The sequence below is a fragment of the Lithobates pipiens genome, unplaced genomic scaffold (genome assembly GCF_037356315.1).
Source record: "Lithobates pipiens isolate NorthernLeopardFrog02 unplaced genomic scaffold, aLitPip1_a1.2 Scaffold_16, whole genome shotgun sequence".
Lineage (NCBI taxonomy): Eukaryota > Metazoa > Chordata > Amphibia > Anura > Ranidae > Lithobates > Lithobates pipiens.
Window position 1 is genome coordinate 291,595,451 of NW_027507748.1, and position 25,347 is coordinate 291,620,797.

General features: G+C 41.2%; 1 protein-coding gene across 3 annotated transcripts in view; it reads right to left on the reverse strand.

Annotated features, from left to right (window-relative positions):
* The window catches only part of ST7L (suppression of tumorigenicity 7 like), a 266,896-nt gene that overhangs the window by 121,481 nt on the left and 120,068 nt on the right, over positions 1–25,347 (reverse strand). For all 3 annotated transcript variants that reach the window (XR_013274492.1, XM_077481541.1, XM_077481540.1), the window contains exons 8-11: positions 21,418–21,515; positions 16,335–16,449; positions 4,889–4,961; positions 4,435–4,537 (exon numbers count right to left, since the gene is read on the reverse strand). Coding sequence is in view for 2 of the 3 variants with exons in the window: in XM_077481541.1 (XP_077337667.1) it covers positions 4,435–4,537; positions 4,889–4,961; positions 16,335–16,449; positions 21,418–21,515 (389 nt within the window). In the remaining variant the exon portion in view is untranslated. The remainder of the gene's footprint in view (positions 1–4,434; positions 4,538–4,888; positions 4,962–16,334; positions 16,450–21,417; positions 21,516–25,347) is intronic.

Here is a 25,347-nt window from a genome sequence, read left to right on the forward strand (position 1 = left end):
ACCCCGCGTCAAATTTAAAAAAAAATTGATGTGGGGGTCCCTCTAAAAATCCATACCAGACCCTTTATCCGAGCATGCAACCTGGCAGGCCGCAGGAAAAGAGGGGGGGGATGAGAGAGCAGCCCCCCTCCCTCCTGAACCGTACCAGGCCACATGCCCTCAACATTGGGAGGATGCTTTGGGGGTCTGTGACCCCTCAAAGCACATTGTCCCCATGTTGATGCGGAGAAGGGCCTCGTCCCCACAACCCTGGCCGGTGGTTGTGGGGGTCTGCAAGCGGGGGGCTTTGGGGGTCCCAGACCCCCAAAGCATCCTCCCAACGTTGAGGGCATGTGGCCTGGTACGGTTCAGGAGGGAGGGGGGCGCTCTCTCGTCCCCCCCCCTCTTTTCCTGCGGCCTGCCAGGTTGCGTGCTCGGATAAAGGGTCTGGTATGGATTTTTAGGGGGACCCCCACGTCAAATTTTTTTTAAATTTGACGCAGGGTTCCCCTTAATATCCATACCAGACCTGAATGGCCTGGTAATTGAATTTGGGGGACCCCCACACTTTTTTTTTTTTTTATCAATGACTTTCAATGAGTGTTCTCTGTATTACGGAGCCGACAATTCATAATAGTTGTGAGTGATTTTAAAGGACTTTTTTTCCTGCATAAATGACACTTTGTGCAGGGACAGTTCTAAGCACCAGAAACATGCGCCCCTTCACAGGCCTACTATAGACACCCCCCCCATACGAAATTTAAAGGAATATTACACTTTTATTGTTTCACTTTAATCATTGTTGAAATCACTGCTCCCGAAAAAACTGCCGCTTTAAAACTTTTTTTTGCATTGATACATGTCTCCTGGGACAGGACCCGGGTCCCCAAACACTTTTTAGGACAGTAACTTGCATAAAAGCCTTTAAAATGAGCACTTTAGATTTTGAACATTGGAGTCCCATAGACTTTAATAGGGTTCTAAAGTTCACACGAAGTATGCTATATACTAGCTCCGTCTAATCTTCTTTATACATTCGACAGACACCATAAGCCTTCAAAGACAGATTCGACCGTAATTCATGTGGATTTTCGGACAAATGCAATTTTTGAACGAAAAACTAAATAAATAAAAACGAATTTCGGGAGTAACTAAATTAATTAATTTTTCGGACGAAAACAAAATTCCGAAACGAAATATTTTACTCTGCACATGTCTAATACCTATAGGTAAGTCTATAATATAATAGGTACAAACATTAGAGGGAAGTTTACTTCCTCTTTAAGCAGACAAATACACCAAACTATTTAGTAAAACAGGAAGTGCAGTATCCATAGTAGGCAATCAATTTTTTTTATACTAATCTGACATAAAACTGACTGTTATGGTTTATTTAAGTATTCATTTAGCATTGTTCCTTTTACAGAACAAACTCAAATACATAATAGCTAGAAAATGCCAGCAATTGTACTATAAAGAAGAGAGGAAATGAACCTCAGTTATAATAATAACCAATTAGAGGGGGTGTGGTGCTTTTATAAATTCGTCTGATGGTACATTCTTCATTTTGTTATAATTAAGGATAATAAATAATCTTAAACTGCAGTTTTATCACCATCAGTAGCCTATTTATTGCAAAAATGACAATGAATTTCTTGTTAATAACACATGATCAGTAGATTTATTTATCTTTTTGCTTTACAATACAGAAGCTGTTTTCTCTTGGCCCTGGGTGCTTGTCCAAGCTTACGCCAAAAATATACATTTCATAACAAGTCTGGGCAGAGATAAGCATTTGGGCTGGTGATGCAGACTTCAAAACTTCTGTCACTGCGGTCTTGAAATCTGAGAAGATATTTTTAGCAGATATAGAAAGGGCGGATTTGTTTGATGTATGCGATGAGGGAAACACAATGTCTGCTCTGTACATTATGCTGGTCCACTTATCTGGGAGACTATAGATTACACACCGCCTGGAGTGACAATAGGCTGAGCATCATCTACACAGAACTATATACAAGCAAAGACTGCACAAAACATCCAATGTGACAAGTAGGGTTACGGCTATACATTGCATTATACAACATTTAAATAATGGTTTCACACGTATTACAATAAGTGTAGATATTGTCAAAAACAGACAAAGGTTATGGAATTACTTTTGAAGAAGCACCCACAGCAGCATTCGGAGGAACCTTTGTAGAATTCTTCCTCTCGTAGCACAAGACTCTCCTGTAACATACAATGGCCAGGACTCGTGTCCCCCAGGGACACAATCTGAAGCTTGCCAAAAGCTTTGCAAATGCTTTTCAGAAATTGCTGTGCACACTGCTCTTATACAGTGTAAGCCTATGTGAAGAAGGTTTAAAGTGTTATTAAAATGGAAAGTTTTTTTTTTTTTTAAAGAAAAAGAGGTTATATGTACCTGCTCTGTGTAACAATATTGCACAGAGGGGTCACTTTCCTCCTTTTCTTGTGCCTCCCTTAGCAGGCCAGGTTCTAAGAAGGCACCCATGCCTGCACAGTCCTAAGCCAGGCTGCGGGCACCCATAGACACAAATAGCATAGGCAAGCCATGCTCCTGCTCACAGGAGCTTGACTGATGGCAGCAGGAGCCTTTGGCTCTGCAGTGATCACAGTCATATATTGCTTATCTTACATGTAATAGGGCCCACATTTTGCCTTTTTTATTCTAACTAAAACACACTGACTGGCACGGATACAAATTTTAACATTTTTTTTTTAATCCTGCCTAAAAAACACTGACAGTAGCACACGTCTGCGCATGAGTGAACAATCTCTATAGTGGCTATACTGCCTCGAACCAAATGAATAATGCTTAAGGTGCCTTGCTGCCCTCTAGGACTGGAGTTGTCCTGACCACACTGCCCATTATCCAACATAAATTTATTGTATCAATAGAAAATGGTTAAAAAGCATCTGCATGATTATAGAACACAGTATATTATACTGCTGCCTTTTTCTTGTTATGTATAAAGTAACGAAAGTTAAGGGATGGTATGTATGAATTCTATGTATCACACTGTGTAATGTTTTATTTGACAAAGTGCACATATGTATGTAGATGATAATGATAACAGCAACAACACATTGCAATATAAAATTGCACAGAGCGTGCATGGTCGATCACTGCAAACATGTACCCCTCTTTATACCGGTTTACATTTAAATCCCACTTTATAACAGCATCCCTGACACCCAAAGTCCACACTGTGAGCCAACAGCCACACTGTACAAACTTAGGATTGATTTCCACTAGATCACTTTCTTTAAACCCCCTTCCAGACTGTTTGTCCAGCTTATGAGTCCAATAGCATTCATGCGATTTAATATTTAAATACTGTTAACATTTATTTGAAATACTAGAAAATAAGTAGTTTTATTTTAAATACGTATATTGCTAACAATGCTTTATAGATTTTGTTTTTGATTTTTATTAATGTGTGAACATTTTTCCTCAGCATGAATGAGTACACTGTTACAGCATGTCCCCCAGAAGTGTCTTACTCCAACCCGATTTCTTTCTTTGCACCAACAGGCACAATTTAGTCAAACTGTTGGATAAAATAGTTTAAAGTAATTTTATTTACTACTTAGTACAAATTAAATTATTTTTATATTTCTTGTTGGTTATGCCTCAGTTCAGCTGCTGCCAAAATAGATCAAACACAACTTGAGTCATGAGAGAAGCCTAATCACAAATTGGGCCAAATAATTACCTTTGATTATAGTCTGATAGAATGGATAGTTGATAAGTAAAACAAGATGATCTATTGAGCACGTTAACAGATTGATAGATTGATAGCAATTGCTAATGCTCACTCGTTTGACTTTTCCTAAAGTAGGCACAAGTTTTTCATTAATATTTTGGGAAAGTGTTTATCTGTCACATTTTATACTACTGTCTGAATTCCCGCTGGTGACATTTTCCTTAAACTTAGATCAAATAGATCGACTTCTCATGAAACAGTCATGCGTAGATTGAAATCCAGCTGGTTCCTGCTGAGCAGATCAAATTTCGATCCATGTATAGCCAGCTTTCGGCCTCGTTGTACAACAAGATCAATACACATTGGTCTCATATCTGTATGTATTGTGATACCTCAAAGTGAGACATGCCGAGCTTATACAGATTGACTGCCCACAGCCTGGAAATCTGAACACAAAAAGAGCTACAAAAACAGCAGTGGAACCTTGGGATACTAGAAGACCACTAGTACAAGTGAGAGAAACAAAAAGGGAAGAAAGGGAGAGAAGAGGGAAGAGGAGAGGGGTGCAACAAATGAGTGTATGGGAGAGAACGATTAGTTGGCTTAGTACCCATCATTGAAAAGTCTGTTTATTTGTCTCTCAATTACATTAACAGTAAAAGGATTAGAATAACATAAGATAAGAAATATCTATCTGAAACCATGTTAATTTTTTTTTCATTACCTTTGGTACATGAGGGTTAAACTCTACAGCACGGTGAATAGCTTCCACAGCATTCATTTCTGCAGTGCCGAGTCCTCTTCTGAAAGCTGTTTCAGGTGAAAACCTACAGAAAAAAAGGCTAAAGTCAGTTTTACCTCGACTTTATCGCGTTTTGCCGAGATTTTGTGCAGGGCAAAAGGTCACCAATGTAAAAAAAAAAAGCAAAATGCCCAAATCTGCCTGATTCGAGTGACAAAAAAGGGTCCAGAACTTGTTTGAGCTTCAGGCGACTTGGAGTGGAGACGTGAACCATCTCCATTGAGAATAATAGATTTTTTCCCCTCCAGCATTTTGTAGCTTCAGGCTTCAAGCTACAAAATGCTCAGGTGTGAATGGGGCCTTAATAATATCAGTCTAAATCAGGGAAACAAAATTAAAAGCAATAGCCTTTAAAAGAAAAATATAAAATACTGACCTGTCAGAGACTGCTCTGGCTTTTATTAATGCTGCTGTATAACATATTGTTGCTGACTTTGGAAGACTAATATCTGTAAAAACAAACAAAATATAATATCATTGTTTATCAAGGGAAAATAAATATTTTTTGGAATCCATTTCTTAGAGTACAGTGCAGGACTGTTAGTCTTTAACCACAGTTTATGTGCTACCTTTCAATGATAAAGCACAAAAAGAATGTCGTTTGGACACCACTATATAATCTCAGCTATTCACAGTTCTGTATCAAACAATGGGGAAATAATAAATAACAGTAGAGAGACCTGTGTTCTGTACTGTATGCCAAGAAATGGATTTTAACTCAATAGGGGACATTGGATCTTTAGTCTTTAACTATGGGACATCCAAAAGCAGTCCAATCCAAAAGCAGGCCTCATATAAACCTCATATGCATCAATTCTCAAGGACTTGTAAAAATACAAAGCAATGTATTTTTACCTCAGTATTTAATCGATGTGCCTGTCACAGCTTTCTGAAAACCTCCAGTCTCTGGGCATGTCTACTGACCAGAGCTCGGGAGACAGAGTTATGACATCATCTCCCAATTGCACATTCCCCCCAGACAACACACTAGCGCCATTTTAGGCAGTGTGCACGGTGATAGTAGTTTGCCAACGTCATTCACAGCTGGGAGGTGGGGTCAGTGATGTAATGACTCACCCACCTATGGACCAGAGATTTTTTATTTTTAGAAAACTGTGACATGCACAGAGATAAAAATATTGAAGCAAAAATACAGCGCTTTGGATTTCTATTGCACAAACTAGTACTATAAAACACTGCACTATAAATTGGTGCATGACTTTGAGAACTGATGCATATAAGGTTTACAACCACTTGAAATGAAATACACTTCCACTCAGGCTGGGGCAGCAGAAGGCACTTACTCTTCACTCATGCATGAGTCTCCTCCTCAGCATGTCTGCCATCAAAGGAGTGGGGGGGGCATTGCAACACCCTTTTTTTGCACGCGTCGTCTTTTTTTTTTTTTTTTAGCAAAGTGGAGAGGATTACAAATGACAGGTTGCTCGTGTCTCTGCCAGACTGTGCATAAATGACTGTTAGCTAAAATGTTCAGTTTACTTTTTGTTATCTAAGTTAGCAGCCACTTTAACAAAAACGTCTTTACAGAATCAGAGCGGCTTGAAGCATCTTACGCCTGATGCTGAAAAGCTCAAGAGGCACTAACAAATCTGGTAATGTGACCTTTAGCTCTGGTTCACAAATGAATGTGGCTTTGAAATTGCACTACGTCAGTGTGACTTCAAAGCTGCCTGTCAATGCGATTTCATGTGTGGCTTGCCTGTGATCTCATGCACAGATGTCAATGCAAGTCGCACATGAAATCACCAAAAATAGTGCTGGAACCTTTTTCAAATCATGACAAGTCACACCCTATTTGTGCCTATGGAACTGTTTAAATCTGTGCAACTCTGACTTGCACTGTGGTTTTGAATTGTCAAATCGCATTACAAGTCACACTGGTGTGAACAGGGCTTAACAGGGAATGGAGGTGCTCTATCCTTTAGACCACAGGCTAAATTGAGGCTTGTGTAATCCACCTAGCAATGATGGAACAAGATGCAGGGAACCCCCTATGGGAACCTTCAGGAAGTACAAACAGGGGGTAAGTACTCACATCCTCAAGACAGTGGACATAAATTTCTGTATCACGATTTAGAGCAGGGCATAAGAAAAAGACAATGCTATGGTTGAGGGGGAAGGGGGAAACCACCAATGATAAAACCATTAATGATAAAAGATCTCAGGACAAACTTGTCCTTGTGTAACACAAGGAAAGGCTCTTTATAGGATAAAGGCCGCTAACTCAAAGACCCTCTACTTAAGAGGTTGATAGCAACAAGTAAGACCACCTTGTGAGTAAAGACAGGTAAGGTAATATGCCTAATGTATTGAAAGACTCATGCAGCATGGCTTGTAACTTGCCATCATCCCTGAACATATGAAAAAGGAAATACATCCGAGGTTTATTAAGACAAACAACATCAACATGATAAAAAATCCCCAATTAGGGTGGTACGATAGAAAAAACATGTACATGTATCAGAATATTCCATAGTAATCATCTAAAAAGTAGCAACACCCCACTACATGTGGTAAAACCATCCATACAAATTCCAAATGATGGGGAGTAGTGGGAATTTCAAACGTGTTTCGAAATGTGTATGAATTCAGATCTTCTTCAGGGACTAAGATCACTTCTGAAAGTATAGAGTACAAATGCAATTTAGAAACCCAGAATACCATATAAACATTTTGAACAATTATAAAAAGTCAAGACTTACATAACCACTATATTATTAGAGAGCATTCCCTCAATCCCGATGATCATCATTAAGATCTGAGACATAGCCTTTCACCATGTAGAGACCACTGGAAGAAATCCTTTAAAGGCATCCAAAAAAAGATGGGGAGGAAAAAATTTGGACTGTGAGAGCTAAAAACAGCAAACAAAAAGGAATATATCTACGAGAATACACTCCAATCGAAATTTGTGCTTAATGCTAGCCTCACAGGAGATCACCGAATTCCCCCAGAAAAAAAAACAAAAAAAAAACAAGGAATGCCAGAAGGATAGGCCAAACAAAACAAAACAAAAAATATGACCAACGTTCAAAAAATACTTACTGGACGAAAACCTCCATTGTATTCCGCCAGTCATCTGAATCATGTAGCATAAGTAGATGGCAGCCAGTGACTTGCCCCCCAAAAAAGCGTGAAGTACTCACACTGTGGAGCCCTAACCGGCATGGTGATGAAGGGAATAGTGCCATTGTGGTCCCTGCTGCTACATGATTCTGATGAGTGGTGGAATACACTGGAGGTTTTCGTCCAGTAAGTTTTTTTTTGATCATTGGTCATATTTTTGTTTTGTTTGGCCTAGCCTCCTGGTGTTTCTCCGTTTTTCCTGGGGGAATTCAGGGATCTCCTGTGAGGCTAGCATTAAGCACAAATTTAGATTTTGAGTGTATTCTCATAGATATATCCCTTTCATCGGGATTGAGGGAATGCTCTCTCTAATAATATAGTGGCTGTGCAAGTCTTGACTTTTTATAATTGTTCAAAATGTTTATATGGTATACTGGGTTTCTAAATTGCATTTGTACTCCATACTTTGAGAAGTGGTATTAGTCCTTGAAGAAGATTATAACTCATACACATTTCGAAACGTGTTGAACATACCCACTACTCACCATCACTTGGGATTTGTATGGATGGTTTTACTATGTGTAGTGGGGAGTTACTCATTTTTAGATGATTACTATGCAATATTATGATACATGTACATGTTTTTTCTATCGGACTACCCTAACTGGGAATTTTGTATTGTGTTGATGTTGTTTGTCTTAATAAAACTTTTTTGAATATATATCGGTTGTATTTAAAATTTGCCCAAAAAATCCCATCTCTGAGGTACTTACTTTTTCAGGTAATATGCCTAATAGGTCTGAAGGATTGACAGAACCAGGTTAAGGAGAGTCAGAGCGGAATGTACAGTGGTAGAGATGTGTGCAAAACCCTGAACAAATGCAACAAAGAGCTAATGAGAGGTACCCAAGGCTAGATGTTGCTCTGGACTAGACTGAAGGAAGGACAGGATGTGTCCCACGAGTACTTCCTAGGATGACATTTCCTAGTCTCGCACCATGCAAAATAGGCTTTCCAGGCACAATGGTAGACTCAGCGAGGAGTTGACTTCTCAGCCTTTAAGAGGGCAAAGATGACCAAATCTGATAGACTCATCTTAAGACCTGGACTTCAACAAGCCTTTAAAGTAAGTGACCAGCCCTTGAGACAGGAGGTCTACACGATTTGCAAGGGTCCACAGAAAGTTTGCCAACAGTCTAAGTATGCCCAAGTACCCCGTTTCCCTGGGCCAGTTTGGTACAATGACAATCACTGTAATGCCCCTCATCTCGATCCTGCAAATCGGACAAGGGAGAATCTGAAGGGGTAGAAAGGCACAGATCAGATGGACCCTAAGGAAAATATGGCACTTGGGTAAATCAGCAAAAATGGATATCCTTTAATACAAAATGATAAGTTGCAGTGGAGTAGAAAGCCAATGCGTTTTGGCCATTAAGCCATAAGTATGGCTACTACCAAAATGTCACATACCTTTAAAATAATAAATGAACAATCACAAGATCACAATTGCGTCACATGAGCATCAAAAGGGAGGGATAAACAGCATACACATAAAAAAATATAAAAACATTACAACAAAACATAATACATTTCAATCACCACAATATAGAGCCTCAATATCCGAAGACACATATCTATGTTCCTCTCCAGTGACAAAAGAAGTAATTTTTTTATTGACGCTGTGTACCAAAAAATATTTACATGTGTTGGTTCCACAACGAAAAGAGCCAGGGTAAGAAACAGGTTTTAGCCCAATTATTAAATCTAACATGACTGGGGGAAAAGGATGGAAAAGTAAAGTATGAACATGGTGACTGGAAAAACTGCAAATTTTGGACAGAATCTTACGCAATAACCCATGTAAAGAAAGAATTAGAAAATTATTAAAATGTATTATCTTGTTATACTCCAATGAATAAGTGGTTACAAATATAACACAATCATTCTTTCATATACATCTGATACTATCCTTGCCTGACAGAAGGTCATATCTATGTTTATAAGCTGCAATTCTAAATCCTCTCTCAATAGACCAGTATGGATATCCTCTGGAAATCCTTTGGAACAGAGCCTCGCTCTAATCACATCACATTCATTACCGAAGGAATCCTCTGTAGAGCAATTCCTTCTGGCTCTTGTAAATTCACCTGGAATGGATTTGATCGTATGATTAGGGTGGCAGCTACTTGCCAGTAGAGTAGCATTTCTTGCACAAGTCTTCCTATATCTCTTGATAATAACAGTAGGAACATCGGGACTACCCTCAAGAGTAACATCCAAAAATCAATCATTTGATTGTTGAAATTGACAGTAAATTTAAAATGTAAATCCTTACTATTGATATAATTCAAAAACTGTGACAATCATCTATATATTTCTCATACAAAAACAACTTACTAAAAAAAGGGTAATTATGAAAAATTCTTCCCACCACCCTGTATAAAGATTTGCCAATGATGGTAAAAATATGTTTGCTCCCATTGATGCATCATACAGCTGTAAATAATAGGTGTCATCAAAGAGGAAAGGTTATAGGTCATACATACAGCGCATAAAGCTGTACATACACCGGTCTTCATTTCAGCCTGCAAAGCAACACAATATAATTAGGGGGGTGATTCTCTACTATACCTACTGTAAACTATACTTAATTGCTTCATTAACTAGTGAGTGGGGTATGGATGAAAACAAGGCAGTGACATCCAGAGTAACCCAAGTAAACTATGGGATGTTCCTGTACAGGAACTTGTGTCATGTATCTTAGGTAGATTATGAAACACAAGAGTAACTGGATCGTTAACTACCAGATATTCTGTGGTTTTCTTACTAAGTGCCCCCATTGATTTTCCCCATCTATACGATTGTACAAAGGGAATTTAAATAAAGACATAGGTTTCTGTTTTAAAGGGAGACATGTATTATCATTATTTACTATCAGTAAATTTATGAAGAGTTTGTAAAATACATAATTTTTGCATCTGTCAAGGAACATCCTTTAGGGATATGCAGTCTGCATGTCTGTAACAGACATTCACGGACAGATGCAAAAATTACAGATTTTACAAACTGTTCGTAAATTTACTAACAGTCGGCAACCCTGCTCCGTGCGAAACTGTGTAGCACTAAGCACAATTGCTGATCCACATTTATAAGCATCTTGTATAACCAGTCTACGATTAGCTTCAAGGCCGAACTATGGCCTTGTGTTCCATTTTATTTAACTTTGATTATTATATCCCAGTTTATAAATGATTGATTGCAGCCTCTTGTTAAATGTGCAATATGTGAGTTTTTATTGTGAATAAAGGGATTATTCTTTTTATAAGGAGAAAACTATTCGTTATTCTTTGTGTCCTACCATATGGACAGATTAATTGTATTGGAGATGAGCTGAGGAGAGTGGAGAGTGTGTGAACCGGCTTTGTAGCTGATCCTGGCTGATAAAAGGGAAGTATGATCGATTGACTTGTGAAAGAGCAAGGTCCATATAGGAAGGTGAACACCTGTCCATAGATTTTCCAGCTGCTAATGCTTCACACTCTTTTGGGAGACATAATCCATTCTGCGAAGAAGGACTTCATTATTAATCATGGATTGATTTATGTTGTGGGTTATGGGAGATAACATTTATTTTGTAAATAAGGACTGCACTATTGATCACGGACGGATTTATGTTGTATCTTTGGAGCCAGGATTGGCACAACCTAAAGAAAGTCTCACATATAAGGTCAACCTTAGTGCATACTCTGGAAGGTGGGCAGGATCTGGTTGACTGGCAGATGGCTCTCTGCTTCCTTCTGCCTGAACCCCCCTTTCTTCTCTTATTTATTAAAACTGGAGATAGCAAAATCTGGTGCAGCTGTGAAACCAATCAGCTTCCGGGTTTTATTGGTAAAGCTTAATTGAACGAGCTGAAATTGGAGACAGATTGGCTACTGTGCACAACTGCACCAGTTTTTGCACCCTTCAGATTTATTAAATCAACCCCAATGATTTACATGTCTTTGTGGCATAGTATACACTGTCACACTGTCTAACCACAAAATATGAAGTCTATTTGACAGTTGTACTTGCAAGTGAGTTCCTAAATTATATTTATACATGCACGGGCACATACGAGGAGTACAAGGAGTTTTCTCTATTTTAAGTATGCATGATCAACCCTATTTTCTTCATTACAATATGTCAGTGGCTGCATTTGTTTTCCTGTTTGTTACAGGAAAACACTCTCCTCCTAAACTAATTTTTTACTTTTTGCTATAATATCCCCAAAAAATATATATAAAAAAAAAAAAAAAAAAATTTCCCTCAGTTTAGGCCGATACGTATTCTTCTACATTTTTTTTTTTTTACCAAAAATATCGCAATAAGCGATTATTGATAGGTTTGCACAAAATGTATAGCGTATACAAAATAGGGGGATCGTTTTATGGCATTTTTATAAATTTTTTTTTTTTACTAGTACTGGCGGTGATCAGCGATTTTTATTGTCACTGCGACATTATGGCGGACACATCAGACATTTTTGGAACCATTGTCATTTATACAGAAATCAGTGCTATACAAATGCAGTGATTCCTGTGTAAATGACACTGGCAGTGAAGGGGTTAACCAGGCGGTGGCAGTGTAGGGGTTAAGTGTGTCCTAGGGGCGTGTTACTAACTGTAACGGGGAGATTCTGTTTACATCGACATCTCCTCATTCAGCCTCCCCGTGAGACGATCGCGGGACCCGCGCCCGGACTCACGGGGATCCCAGCCGCCAGAGGCACGTACGATATGGCAGGGTGGGAAATACAAATGGACGTACCTGTACGCCAATTTGCCTGCCCGTGCCACTCTGCCGAAGGACATCGTCGTGCGCCAGTCAGGAAGTGGTTAAGATGAGTCTTCTTTGGATGCATTATATCCAATATATAATCCTTCTAGATCTAGTTGCACCTGATGTCTCCCATTCCCCCGGCTGCGGTTTGGGCACTCCATGTCTCTCATCTTGGCCTTGGTATGTACTAAGGAGTACTCAAATATTTAAGAATATGGAAAAATATTGCGTCACTTGAATATGTTTAACGTTCAATGAGAAATGGACTTTTGATGATCTTTATGTATATTTGTATATAAATATTTGTAATCATACATTAAATTGTGACACATCTCCCATTAGCAATAGGACCCCTTGAAGAAGATGTTTGCACAATTCCGTCATTTGGCCCTGCACATGGAAGATTTTTGCATGCCTATATCTCCTTAACGTTTGTGGGCCATTTGAACAGGTTTCTATGTACAGCTATACAATAGCCACTTGATACATGGGAGTATGTTGTATCTATATAGAACAAACTACAATTTTTTTTTTTATTTTTTTTATGTTTTTATGATATTTTAATAAGAACGTAATACATTTAGAATTTTATACACACGAGTACTCTCATCTTCATAATCCTTCTTGAGATTATCAGTGCAACCATCAAAGTCCTTCACAATCTGCTTCTTTTTGATTCATGATGTTCTTGTTTTGTGCACATGTGAGATTTAGGTTTGCAACATTGAGTAAGAAGCTATTGTAATTTACATATGTGATATTATTGCTCATATTATTGTTGAGGGTTATGTAGTGTGGCACAATTTACCATATATTGACACAAAAGTTTATTGTTCTAACTTTAAGTGCTATGGCTATTTATTTATATATTTTTGTGAACATGAGAAATTGTTATAATATTCTTTGTTACCTTGACCGTGTTAGGTCTAAATGTCTCAGACATTTACCTTAAAGTGGTTGTAAACGCTCTCCCACAACTTTGTCCCATGTAAATCAGCATAAAAACCCTAATGAACACTGCTTGTAGATATCTCCTTACTTGCTTAGTATTGTTGTAATCCTTTTTGTTCTTTAGAATGACGTCACTGAGCATGCCCAGATCTCCCCTGATTTGCAGCACACTCTCTATGTGCTTATCTATCTGTTATCAGCACTTCCTAAGGTACATCACTGATATCCCAGGAGGCTACAGAATCATTCAGAGCTTCCTCCTACACACCATGTGACCATATGACCTCACATACAGTGTAAACCTGACCATTACTGCAGTCTTATTTGAAGTTGATAAGACTGACAAAGGCAAACATTAGACAATCGGCACAAGTAAATACTATGAAATAAAACAAGTCAGCTATGAACAGGGAAGCAGGGTTGCCATAGAAAGGTTGGATTGAGAAGGAGGCTTGGTTAACAGTACAGGAAGTGCTCAATGTAAGGGCGGAACTACACTCCACTGTGGACTCAGAAAACAATACGCAAGATGGCGCTGCCTAACCCCTGGAAACAAGTTTTTTAAAGTTTCTTTAAACAGTATGTAATATGCAATTTGAGCTGGATTAAAATGGCTATAGTTTGATAATTACTTATTATAATGGACTAAATGAAAAGAAGCATCAGAGTGGGAGAGTTTGCTTCGTCTTTAAGGACAGCTCAGTTTCTAGTCAAGTAATGATCATCGCTGACAATTGCGCGGTCGTGCAATGCTGTACCAAAATACAATTGATGTCCCCTTTTCCCAAAATAGAGCTTTCTTTTTGGTGGTATTTGCTAACCTCTGCACTTTTTTTACTTTCTGCTTTAAAACACATCCAATGAAAAAAAATAAAAATAAATTGAATTTCTTCATGAATTTAGGCAAATATGTATTCTGCTAGATACTTTTGGTAAAAAATTCCCAATAAACATATATTGATTGGTTTGTGCAAAAGTTATAGTGTCTACAAACTATGGAATATTTGTATTTATTTATTTTTACTAGTAATGTCACCGATCAGCAACTTATAAATGGGACTGCAATATTGCGGCAGACATTTGGACACTGACCCTTTTTGGGGCCAGTGACACCAATACAGTGATCAGTGCTAAAAAAATGCACTGTCACTGTACTACTACTAATGACACTGGCTGGGAAGGAATTAACATCAGGAGCGATAAAAGGGTTAACTAGCCAGTGTTTTACTACACTGTGGGAGGTGCTTTTACTAGGGGAAGAGATTACATTTATTCCCTGCTTTGCAGGGACACAAATGTCATCTTTTCCCTCCTGTCAGAACAGCAATGTGCCTTGTTTACATAGGCAGACCGCTGTTCTGTCTTTCTGCAGGATGATCTGTGAATGATGGCAGTAATCGAGTCTGCGGTACCTACGGATTTGCTTCCGCTGTTTGTAATTATAGCGGGAGCAAGCCGCCAGCAGTGCACATGCACGTCCCCTCCCCTGAAATGGTGCCATCTGCTATAGAGTGAAATGCTATAGGGCAGACCTTAAGTGATTAAAACTGCATCTTATGTACCAGTGGGTAAATTATGACTTATTGTTATGGTGAAAATGTTGAAATCTTTTTTTCTTCCTTTATAGTGTTTAGGTTGACTATTTTTGTACCCTGTATGAAAAGAAACATGATTTTCACCCTTCACTATTACATTCTTTATTTGTTAGACCTCAATTTATATATAACAAAACAGGGGAAACTACTAGCATGTACGGTTTTCCATTTTTAGGCCATACCTCAGTTTACTTTATGCTTCTGCATTAATCAGGCGTCCAGCAAACCACGGGCTTTCCCATCAATACCCAAAACACAGTCAAACTTTTCAAGAAACCTCATCAGAGCCAGGTGTCATCGTCCAGTGTCTAAGTCAATAGTCAGTGTCACAACTACCACTTCATTGTCCCCATGTGTTGTTTTTTTTAGAAACACAAACCTCTGGACAACTGACCCATTTTCCTCAGGCTTCCCTCAAGCCCACGACTGCCTCAATCTGCATTTTGGGCAACAAATATCCTACTCTCATCCATCACCTTGTCTTCAATTTTAGCCCAGACACTATCACATACCCTATTCACCCTTCTTTTCAAATCCATGGAGTCAAACACTTTCCCCCAGGAGACCGTAAGTTCTGGAGAGGGCATCTGTATCATTACAAAGCCCCTCACTATCAAACATGGACGCTGTGTCCTTGATTAGGTCTGTCATACTTTTGGTGTGAACAAAGTATCTCATCCATAGCCCTTTGAACGGTTGCGGTGGCCCCTTGCAAGCCAAATGGCGTGTGCACATACTGCCAGAAACATTCTGGAGTGGCAAAAGCGATTTCTAATTTTGTACCGTCTGTGAGGAGGATTTTCCAGTAGCCCTGAAGTCCTGTTGTAACGAAATAACGTCATCACGTTACGTACGATCGGATTTTCCGACAACTTTGTCCGACCGTGTGTATGCAACACGAGTGTCGGACAAAATCCGTCGGACAAAATCCGACGGATTTTGTTGTCGGAATGTCCGACCGTGTGTACAAGGGCTTAGATCTCTTATGCAGTGAGGTCTAAGCTTCTGGTAAGTGGGCTTGTGTAGAGGTGTTGGAGCACTGGAGTTTGTTTTGGCACTGTTGAAGTACAGAAGCATTGGAGTTTTTGTGATGGAGACATCTTATGTAACTTGTATGTCATTTACTACTTTATAGGATTGCACAAATTGTATTTGTGTGTGATTATATCCACTTTGGATTGAATAAACATGAGTTTTATTTGTTAAAGAAACAGTGCACATTTTAATATATATAGTGAATAACTAACCAGGTACTACAGGTATGCAAGGCAAAATCCACTATATAATAACTTTTAGACAGAACATTTAAGGTAAAGTGTTGCTAACACACTACATTAGCAATACCCAGGTGATAACAGTTCAGCTCACCGTCATATTTAGCAAGCACTGCCTGAACATCCGCATATGCCTGCAATTCCAGAAGAGCCTCCAGCAGGTTTTCATGGATATTTACAATGCTGGGCAAAGGAAACTCTTTCATTAACTGCAAGTAAATACATCAATTAGTTAAAACAAATATATCATTACTTTCACATTCACATGCAATTATTCAAATTTTCTGGTGCATTCAAATGAATAGAACCTAATTAAGGTACATTGCAGTCTGATTAGTAATTGCATAGCTTTGCTGGATTTATTTTATGCTTCGCTTGTTATTAATGGGTAGTTCTGATATATCATTTTTCAGTGTGGCAATCAATCAGGCCTGTAATGTGTAACACATACAAATTGTTCCACATTCAATATTCCTTTTACGTTCCTTTTACGCTTACTGTTGCACTGTTGTTATAACATTTCAGAGGCAGATGGGGGTGGGAGCACAAATAAGATGTGGAATCTTTTCCATAATTCCACCAGGCACCTAGAATTTCTTTAATCACTTTAATTGTAGTTTCATGTTTAGAAAAAATGTATGCATACAAACGTATATACACAGTAGTTGGTTGACACTGACTAACTGAACCTTAAGCGTTTTGTAACTGTTACAGTGACCTTAGAGATTATATATATATACACATATATATCTCTATATATCTATATACATACACATATATATATCTCTATATACATACTAATATTTAACCTCTTTCCTACTGCATAAAGTGTGCTGAAAGCATGCTCAGTGTGCACTCCCAGCACACTCACGAGCTGTCATTGACAGCTTTCAGTAATGACTTCTGATCCAGAACCAGCAGTAGGGGCTCCCGATAACGTGACTGCTACAATAGCCAATTACAGTGGTCACGTTATCGGGAAGCCACCATCCCAGAACTTCTGAATAAAAAAACAGCTCTGTCGGGAGCTGACAAGCCAATGATCACAACCATTCATCAAAAAATGCGACAGCTAGATTATTCTGGATATTTCTTGAATTCCTACAGGATATGTGATAATTCATAACTGAAGCATATTTAACAGTGTTTCAGTTTGTGAATGAAAAGGGAGCTTTTGATTCCTGTTCATTCATTTAGTAGGTTCAACTGCGGCTGCAGAGTATGGGATTGAGGACTTCATATACGTAATGTGGCCTGTACAGAGACAAAGACATTTATTTATGCGACTAGTGCAAGACTGAAAACAGTAGTTATCTTCTAGAGACACAATGGCTGTACAGACAACCACAGGTTCTAATTTGACAGGTGTGCAGGTGAGTGGTCCCAAATGCACACTTGTCAGCATTTGGGGCCATAAACCTGCACTCTATGAAAATATGAGTAGCAGCTATGTTCGTATAGCTGCTGAAGCACCATAGAGTACCACTGATTGCCTGCACACAGCATTAGGAGGCTATGTAAATAAGCCATGTATTCATGCTTTTCAGGCCACCATGGTGCAATGTACCAACACAATAAGGGTTAGTTTACATTTTTTCTTTGTAGTTACATTCATCCAAGTATGTGAGGCAGCACATTGTGACACCTTGCCGAGGCACAAGTCTTCATGGGTGTTTTTTTCTCTTTAGGAGGAGGGGATTTTTCAGCTAAGCATGCCCTCCTGCATGCTGTAGCGAAAGGACAGGTGGATTACAGGAAGTAAATGCTACATTAATTATCTGGCCTTACTCAAGATGGCCGAAGCTAGAAGTGCTAGGGGTGTTATATTTGAGTTATTTCTCAACAAAATAAAGCATGGAAACATGGATGGATGTGTGAGTTTGCTTTAAATATAAAAAAAAAGCTCTGTAAACTGACCACACATGCATTTATCTGCTTCTATGCCTTACATGGTCATTGTGAAATAGAAGGGGAACTGAGCAGGATTGCCAGGTATTTTCCCATCAAAACAAAAATAAAAACAGAAAAGACTAGATTAAACAGCATATACATAAAATGACAAACCCCTAATTTCAATATTAAGTTAAGGGTAACATACAATGTACAATATTTGAATGAAAACTGTACTTGGAGGCAGCCCCTGCGGACTTCTTTCTAAAGATGATAGCTGGTTACCATTGTAATGCAATGGATTCAGTACCTTCTGACTCACTGACCTAAAATAAGCATGCAGATCAGGAAATTATAACTCCACTTATCGGAATACTTTCTCTGAGTAATTACTTTAGGAAGTCATTTATCAAAGGCAAATAGACTTTTCACTTTGCAAGGCAATTTGGCCTAGAGCTAAGTGAATGTGGTAAAATTTCACTTTGCAGATAATACCCAATTACATGTAAGAAAAATAAAAAAACAGCATTTTTACTTGCACATGATTGGATGATGGAAGACAGCAGAGCTACGCCCTTAGCTATGCTATGGGGAAAACATCCCTGCACAGTGAAGCTTCCCTTGAAAAGTGAACACCCTTTTTGCCTTCAGTAAATTAACCACATTGTCTCTAAATAACAGATAGGCAACTTGTAATCTATTGAAAGTCACTAATGGCAGCTTCCATGCCTCGATTTGTCTTAAAAATGCTGCCCTGCACAAATACACAAAGCAATTGTTGCATAAACTTACTTAGAAACATTATATATATTTTTGTAGCAGACACCCTAGAGAATAAAATGGTGGTGGTTGCAATATTTTATGTTACACTGTATTTGCTCAGTGGTCTTTCAAACGCAATTTTTTGGGGGGAAAAAATACACTTGAATTAATTTAAGAAAACAAAACACTAAAAACGAAACACAAATTTCTTTTGTATAATGTGAAAGATGAGTAAATAGATACCAAACACGTCATGCTTTAAAATTGCGTACACTGGTGGAATGGCGACAAACTATGGTACCTAAATATCTCTATAGGCAACACTTTAAAAATGTTTACAGGTTACCCATTTAGAGTTACAGAGGAGGTTTTGCCCTAGAATTATTGCTTTCACTCACTTTTTTTTCCCCAAACACTTTTATTCCTATTACAAGGAATGTAAATATCCCTTGTAATAGAAATAAGCATGAAAGAGAAAGAAAGGGAAAAGAAAGAGAAAGGGAATTTTTTTTTTTTTCGGGGGGGGGGGGGAGAAAAATAAGGGTGGAAATAAAAGGGGGGGAGACGAGAAATAAGAGGATAACAATAAAACTCTGGCCTGGCTGGGAATAGTACCAACCCAGGACCAGATATAGGGCATGTAGGACCGAGAGAGAAGTTTCTATGACGCTGTCCCCATATATTACCATTAACTTAGCTTGCATTCTCTTTGGACTTATATATTATACTATAAAGGGAGTAAGAGGCTAAGGGAATAGAATGAATTGTTATGCTCTTTTTGTTTACTATGTATGAATATGGAAATTCGATGTATGATACTCAGACTGCTTATGTAAAATTCCATTCTTGCTTATATGAGGAAAAAAAAAGGAAAAACAATCCTGTCTGTCTGCCCAAGACCAGGAAGTGAAGTCAGATGTCGATCCAGTTCTCCAAGGGCATAGAGCCATGGGGGGCTATCTTGCCATCACTTGACTTCTTACCTAGCCATCGACCGCACTGGGTCAGCTCTGGGCTTAACGGCTCCGGTAAGCTTTGGAAATGACCGACACATGGAGGAAAGGGGGCACCTCTCCCACCGCATATAAAGGTGATCCCGTGGTGACTCCGCTGCTGGGATCACTTTTATCAGAAAGCTGACCAACTGAGGAAAGGAAGATACTGCTGCCATGACAACAGTATTTAACTGTAAAGTAATGACATACATTTACAGTTGGCAGTCGGCAAGTGGTTAAACGGGAGGCAGTCTGATTTGCATTGAATTGTAATGCTATTTTGTTTGATAGATTTCCCACATAATAACCAGCCTGACACAGACATTCCTCCATCTTCATTTGGTGTATGCTGCCCACCCTTTTTAACACCAACTGAATGACACAGGAAGTCACCAATGCTCTGCGTTCCCATACAGAATGAGAAACTGGAACATAATTTCTGCTTTGAAAACATACCGTATATACTCGAGTATAGGCCGACCCGAATATAAGCCGAGGCCCCCAATTTACCCCCAAAAAAACTGGCAAACTTATTGACTCGTGTATAAGCCGAGGGTGAGACATGCCTGTCCATCCCTGTATGTGTGTCCGTCCATCCCTGTGTGTCCGTCCATCCCTGTGTGTCCGTCCATCCCTGTGTGTCCGTCCATCCATCCCTGTGTGTGTGTGTGTCCATCCATCCATCCATCCCTGTGTGTGTGTGTCTCCATCCATCCATCCATCCATCCCTGTGTGTGTGTGTCTCCATCCATCCATCCATCCCTGTGTGTGTGTGTCTCCATCCATCCATCCATCCATCCCTGTGTGTGTGTGTCTCCATCCATCCAGCCATCCATCCCTGTGTGTGTGTGTCTCCATCCATCCATCCCTGTGTGTGTCTCCATCCGTGTGTGTGTGTGTGTGTGTGTGTGTGTGTGTGTGTGTGTGTGTGTGTGTGTGTGTGTGTGTGTCCAGCCTACCTTTGTCCCGAGCCTCCGTCCCGTGCCTTGCCTCCTTGCCTCCGTCCCGTGCCGTGCCTTGCCTTGCATCCGTCCCGTGTCGTGCCTTGCCTTGCCCCCGTCTCGTCCCGTCCCGTGCCGTGCCGTGCCTTGCCTTGCCTCCGTCCCGTGCCCTCTTCGTCGGCGGCCATTGTAAAATTCAAAAGCTGCGCCGCCGCCTTCGCCTGTGATAGGCGGAACACTGAATTTCCCAGCAGCCTGTGTTCCGCCTATCACAGACGTCGTATCATCCTCGTCCGTAGTACGAGGATGATACGATGTCCGTGATAGGCGGAACACAGGCTGCTGGGAAATTCAGTGTTCCGCCTATCACAGGCGAAGGCGGAGCCGGAGGCGCGGCTTTTGAATAGAATGGCCGCTGTCTGTCTGCTCGACACGCTGATCGAGCGGGCAGACAGCGATGACTCGAGTATAAGCCGAGGGGGGCACTTTCAGCCTCAAAAAAGAGGCTGAAAATCTCGGCTTATACTCGAGTATATACGGTAATTATATTTTTACAGCTATAAAAATCTCAAAGTACACAAATACTTACATCTCTCATTACTTTTACAGCTTCCCGTATTCTTCCTAATCTTCTAGCACACATTGCCAGCCTTCTCTTTACATAAACCAAGACATTCATATCTCGTTCTTGACAGAAAAAAAAAAAAAGTGTTTTCAGTCACCATGTTGACCCGTACTAGCATTAAAAAAGTGTCTACGCATGAACTCTTTGTAAAGTATCTTGGGTGAAAAAAATAGGATTTTTTCTACTCACCGTAAAATCCTTCTCTCTGTAATTCACCGACCGACACAGCTCTTCTCTAATGGGTTGTCAGCCCTATCACTGGAGATACTAGGCAAGTTGTAATACAACACTTCAGAACTTTTAGTTCCGCCCATGGGGCGGTCCCTAGGCTACAATCCCACAGCCTGCTCAGGCAGAACACAGTACGTCAACAAGCAGTATAACGTAAAGAGAAAAAGGAGGGGCGGGAGCTGTGTCGGTCGGTGAATTACAGAGAAAAGGATTTTACGACGAGTACAAAAAATCCTATTTTCTCTTATATTCACCGACCGACACAGCTCCTCTCTAACAAAATGGGACGTCCCCAAGCAGTGCCAAAACACGGGGTGGGAAAAACAGCATAAAAACTTCATCCACCATGGCAAGTGGGAACTAGTGAAACTAAACTCACAAACCAGCAGTGTGTGGAAAAACACCAACACATAACCGGGTATCCTCAACAGGAGTGATCCCCAAGACCGCAACCTTTTGCGGAAGTAATGCAACAGTGCATTAACATAACAGTACTGCGTTTTTATCGAAAAACCAGGAAAAAAATAAAGATTGCATATTTAATTGCAACTACACGGCCGCCTGCAAAACTTTGTGACCAAAACAGGCATCAGCCGATGCACGGACGTCTACCTTGTAGAACTTGGTAAACGTATGGACAGACGACCAGGTCACCGCCTTACACACCTGAGCGACTGACGCTTAGTGTTGGAAAGCCCAAGATGTTCCGATTGCCCTTGTAGAGTAGGCCGTGACTGGAAAGGGGGGCACCTGCCCCTTCAAGGCAGGCTTGTACTACAATCTGCCTGATCCACCTGGAAATGGTGGCTGATGAGACTGCCATACCCTTCTTTGGACCAGTCACCGAAAAACAGTGAGTCTGACTTCCAAAAGGGAGCTGTGGCAGACAAATACACCTTCAGAGCCCTAACCACGTCGAGAGTGTGAAGGGCCACCTCTTTGGGGTGCTTTGGCTTAGGACACAACGATGGTAATACAATGTCCTCATTGATATGAAAAGCCGAGACCACCTTCGGTAGAAAGCACGGTTGCAGACGCAACACCACCTTATCCCTGTGGATGACCAGATAAGGCGACTCGCAGGACAAGGCTGCCAATTCCGAAACCCTCCTGGCGGATGTGATGGCCACTAGAAAGACCACTTTCTGGGAAAGAGTCAACAAGGGAATCTCCCTGATGTTTTCAAACTGCGGTTTTTGAAGCGCCAACACTAGGTTCAAATCCCATGGGGGTAACAGTGGACGCACCAGAGGGACTACATGTCGTACCCCCTGAACGAAGGTACTCACTAAGGAGTGCGATGCCAGGGGTCATTGAAAAAAAGACAGCCAAAGCTGAAATTTGCCCTTTGATGGTGCTTAATGCCAATCTCTGGTGAACTCCTTGCTGGAGAAACAGCAGGATCCTGGATATGGAAAAAGAGCGTGGATGCCATCCTTTCTCCTCACACATGGAGATGTAGGCCTTCCAGGTACAATACTATATATCTTCAGAGAAGAAGATTTCCGAGCCCTCAACATAGTTGGAATCACTGAGTCCAACAGACCCCGGTTCCTCTCAATAGCCATGGTGTTAAAGCCCACGATGGCAAAGCAGGATGAAAGATCGGACACGAGACAGGAGGTCCTCTCGCAACGGCAGTCGCCAGGGAGCATCTGCCACCAGACCTGCGTACCAGGGCCGCTGAGGCCAATCTGGGGCAACCAGGATTACTGGAATCCCCTCAGCTTCCACTCTGCGAAGCAGACGTGGCAACAGTTTTAGTGGAGGAAAGGCGTAGATCAGCTGGTACTGATCCCACAGAGTGTCTGACGGGTCTGCCCACGGATCTCTTGTCCTGGACACAAACCGTGGCACCTTCCGATTGAGATGGGAGGCGAATAGATCCACATCTGGTGTGCCCCACTTCAGGCACAGCGGCCTGAATGTATCCGGCAGCAACGCCCATTCTCCTGAGTCCAGCATCTGTCGACTCAGATAGTCCACCTGACAATTTTCCACTCCCAGGATGTAAATGGCCGACAGGGCCAGCACGTGTTGCTCTGCCCACCGAAGTATGTGAGCGACCTCCTGAGCAGCGGCTGAGCTTCTTGTTCCCCCTTGGTGATTTATGTATGCCACAGCCGTGGCGTTGTCCGACTGTATCCTGATTGGACGCCCTTGATGACCATGTGTGGAGGCACAGCCTGAATGCTCTCAATCGAGCAGATTGATGGGCAACTCGGATTCTTCCGTCAACCAGAGGCCCTGAGCCGACTGAATCCCCATCACTCCACCCCATCCGGATAGACTGGCGTCTGTAGTGATCACCGTCCATTTCAGGGAGGAAGGAACGATTTTCCGGACTGAATCACCGGGGACCTCAACTACCAGATCAGAGAGTCCCTGACTGGTTGGCTCACCTGGATCTGTTGATCCAGGGACAACTGAGATTTGTCTCATTTCAACAAGATCCCCTTCTACAGTACTCTGGTGTGGAACTGGGCATAAGGTACTGCCTCAAAGGAGGCTACCATGAGTCCCAGTACTCACATGCAAAAGCGGAGCGACGACCACTTGCGGTACAACAGTAGTTTGACCGCAGATCTGAGAGTCTGCAATTTGTCTGAAGGGAGAAAAACTCTCGCTTCCCTGGAGTCCAATAGCAAACCTAGGTACTCCAGACATTGGGTCAGCACAATCACCGACTTCTTTAGGTTCAACAGCCACCCAAATTCCTGCAGGGTCTGCATGGTGATCGCCACATCCTCCTCTAATTCTGAGGCAGAAGATGCTCTCAGGAGGAGATCATCCAGGTAGCTCACGATCGCGATCCCGCTTTGCCACAGCAACGCCAATACTGGAGCCAGTACTTTGGTAAAGACTCGGGGGGCTGATGTCATGCAAAGGGAAGAGCCACAAATTGGTAATGGGCTTCCCCGACTGCCAAACGTAGACATTTTTAATGCCAAAGGCATATGGGTATGTTCAGGTACGCATCCTGGATGTCTAAGGATGCCAGGGAGTCCCCTTGATGGAGTGCAGCGACTACTGAGTGAACTGATTCCATTCTGAACCTCTGCACTTTTACAAAGTGATTGAGGGCTTTCAAGTCCAAGATCGGACGTACCCCTTCCATCTTGGGAACCACAAACAGATTTGAGTAGAATGCCTGGAAGCGTTCCGATTCCGGAACTGGTACAATCACCCCCTGATTCAGCAAGTCCCTTACCGCCCCAAACAGGGCCTCCCGGCGAATCGGGGATATGGGTATGCTGGAGGGGAAGAATCTGTTTGGCGGCCAAGAGAGAAACTTTATCTTGTAGCCTGTGGAAATCAGATTGCAGACCCATTGGTCGGATAACCGGGAGGACCTCCGGGCTGCAAACTCCCAAATTCGCCCCCCCCATCCGAAAAGTGGGTGGGGGCAAACCTTCATTTGGTAGCACTTTTGTTCGCAGGCTTATTAGGCTTGCGGATCCAGGGACGCTCTTGACCGTCCGTGGGCATCCTGTCGGGCTGGGGACGTTTTGTCAAAGCACCGGACGGACGAAAAAGCCGCTTGTGAGCGGAAAAAGAGGGTCCTTACCTATGGCGTGGCTCCTTAGCCTTCCTGGTCTGTGGGAGTAGAGTACTCTTACCACCAGTGACATTTTTAATAATGTCATCTAACGAGGCTCCACA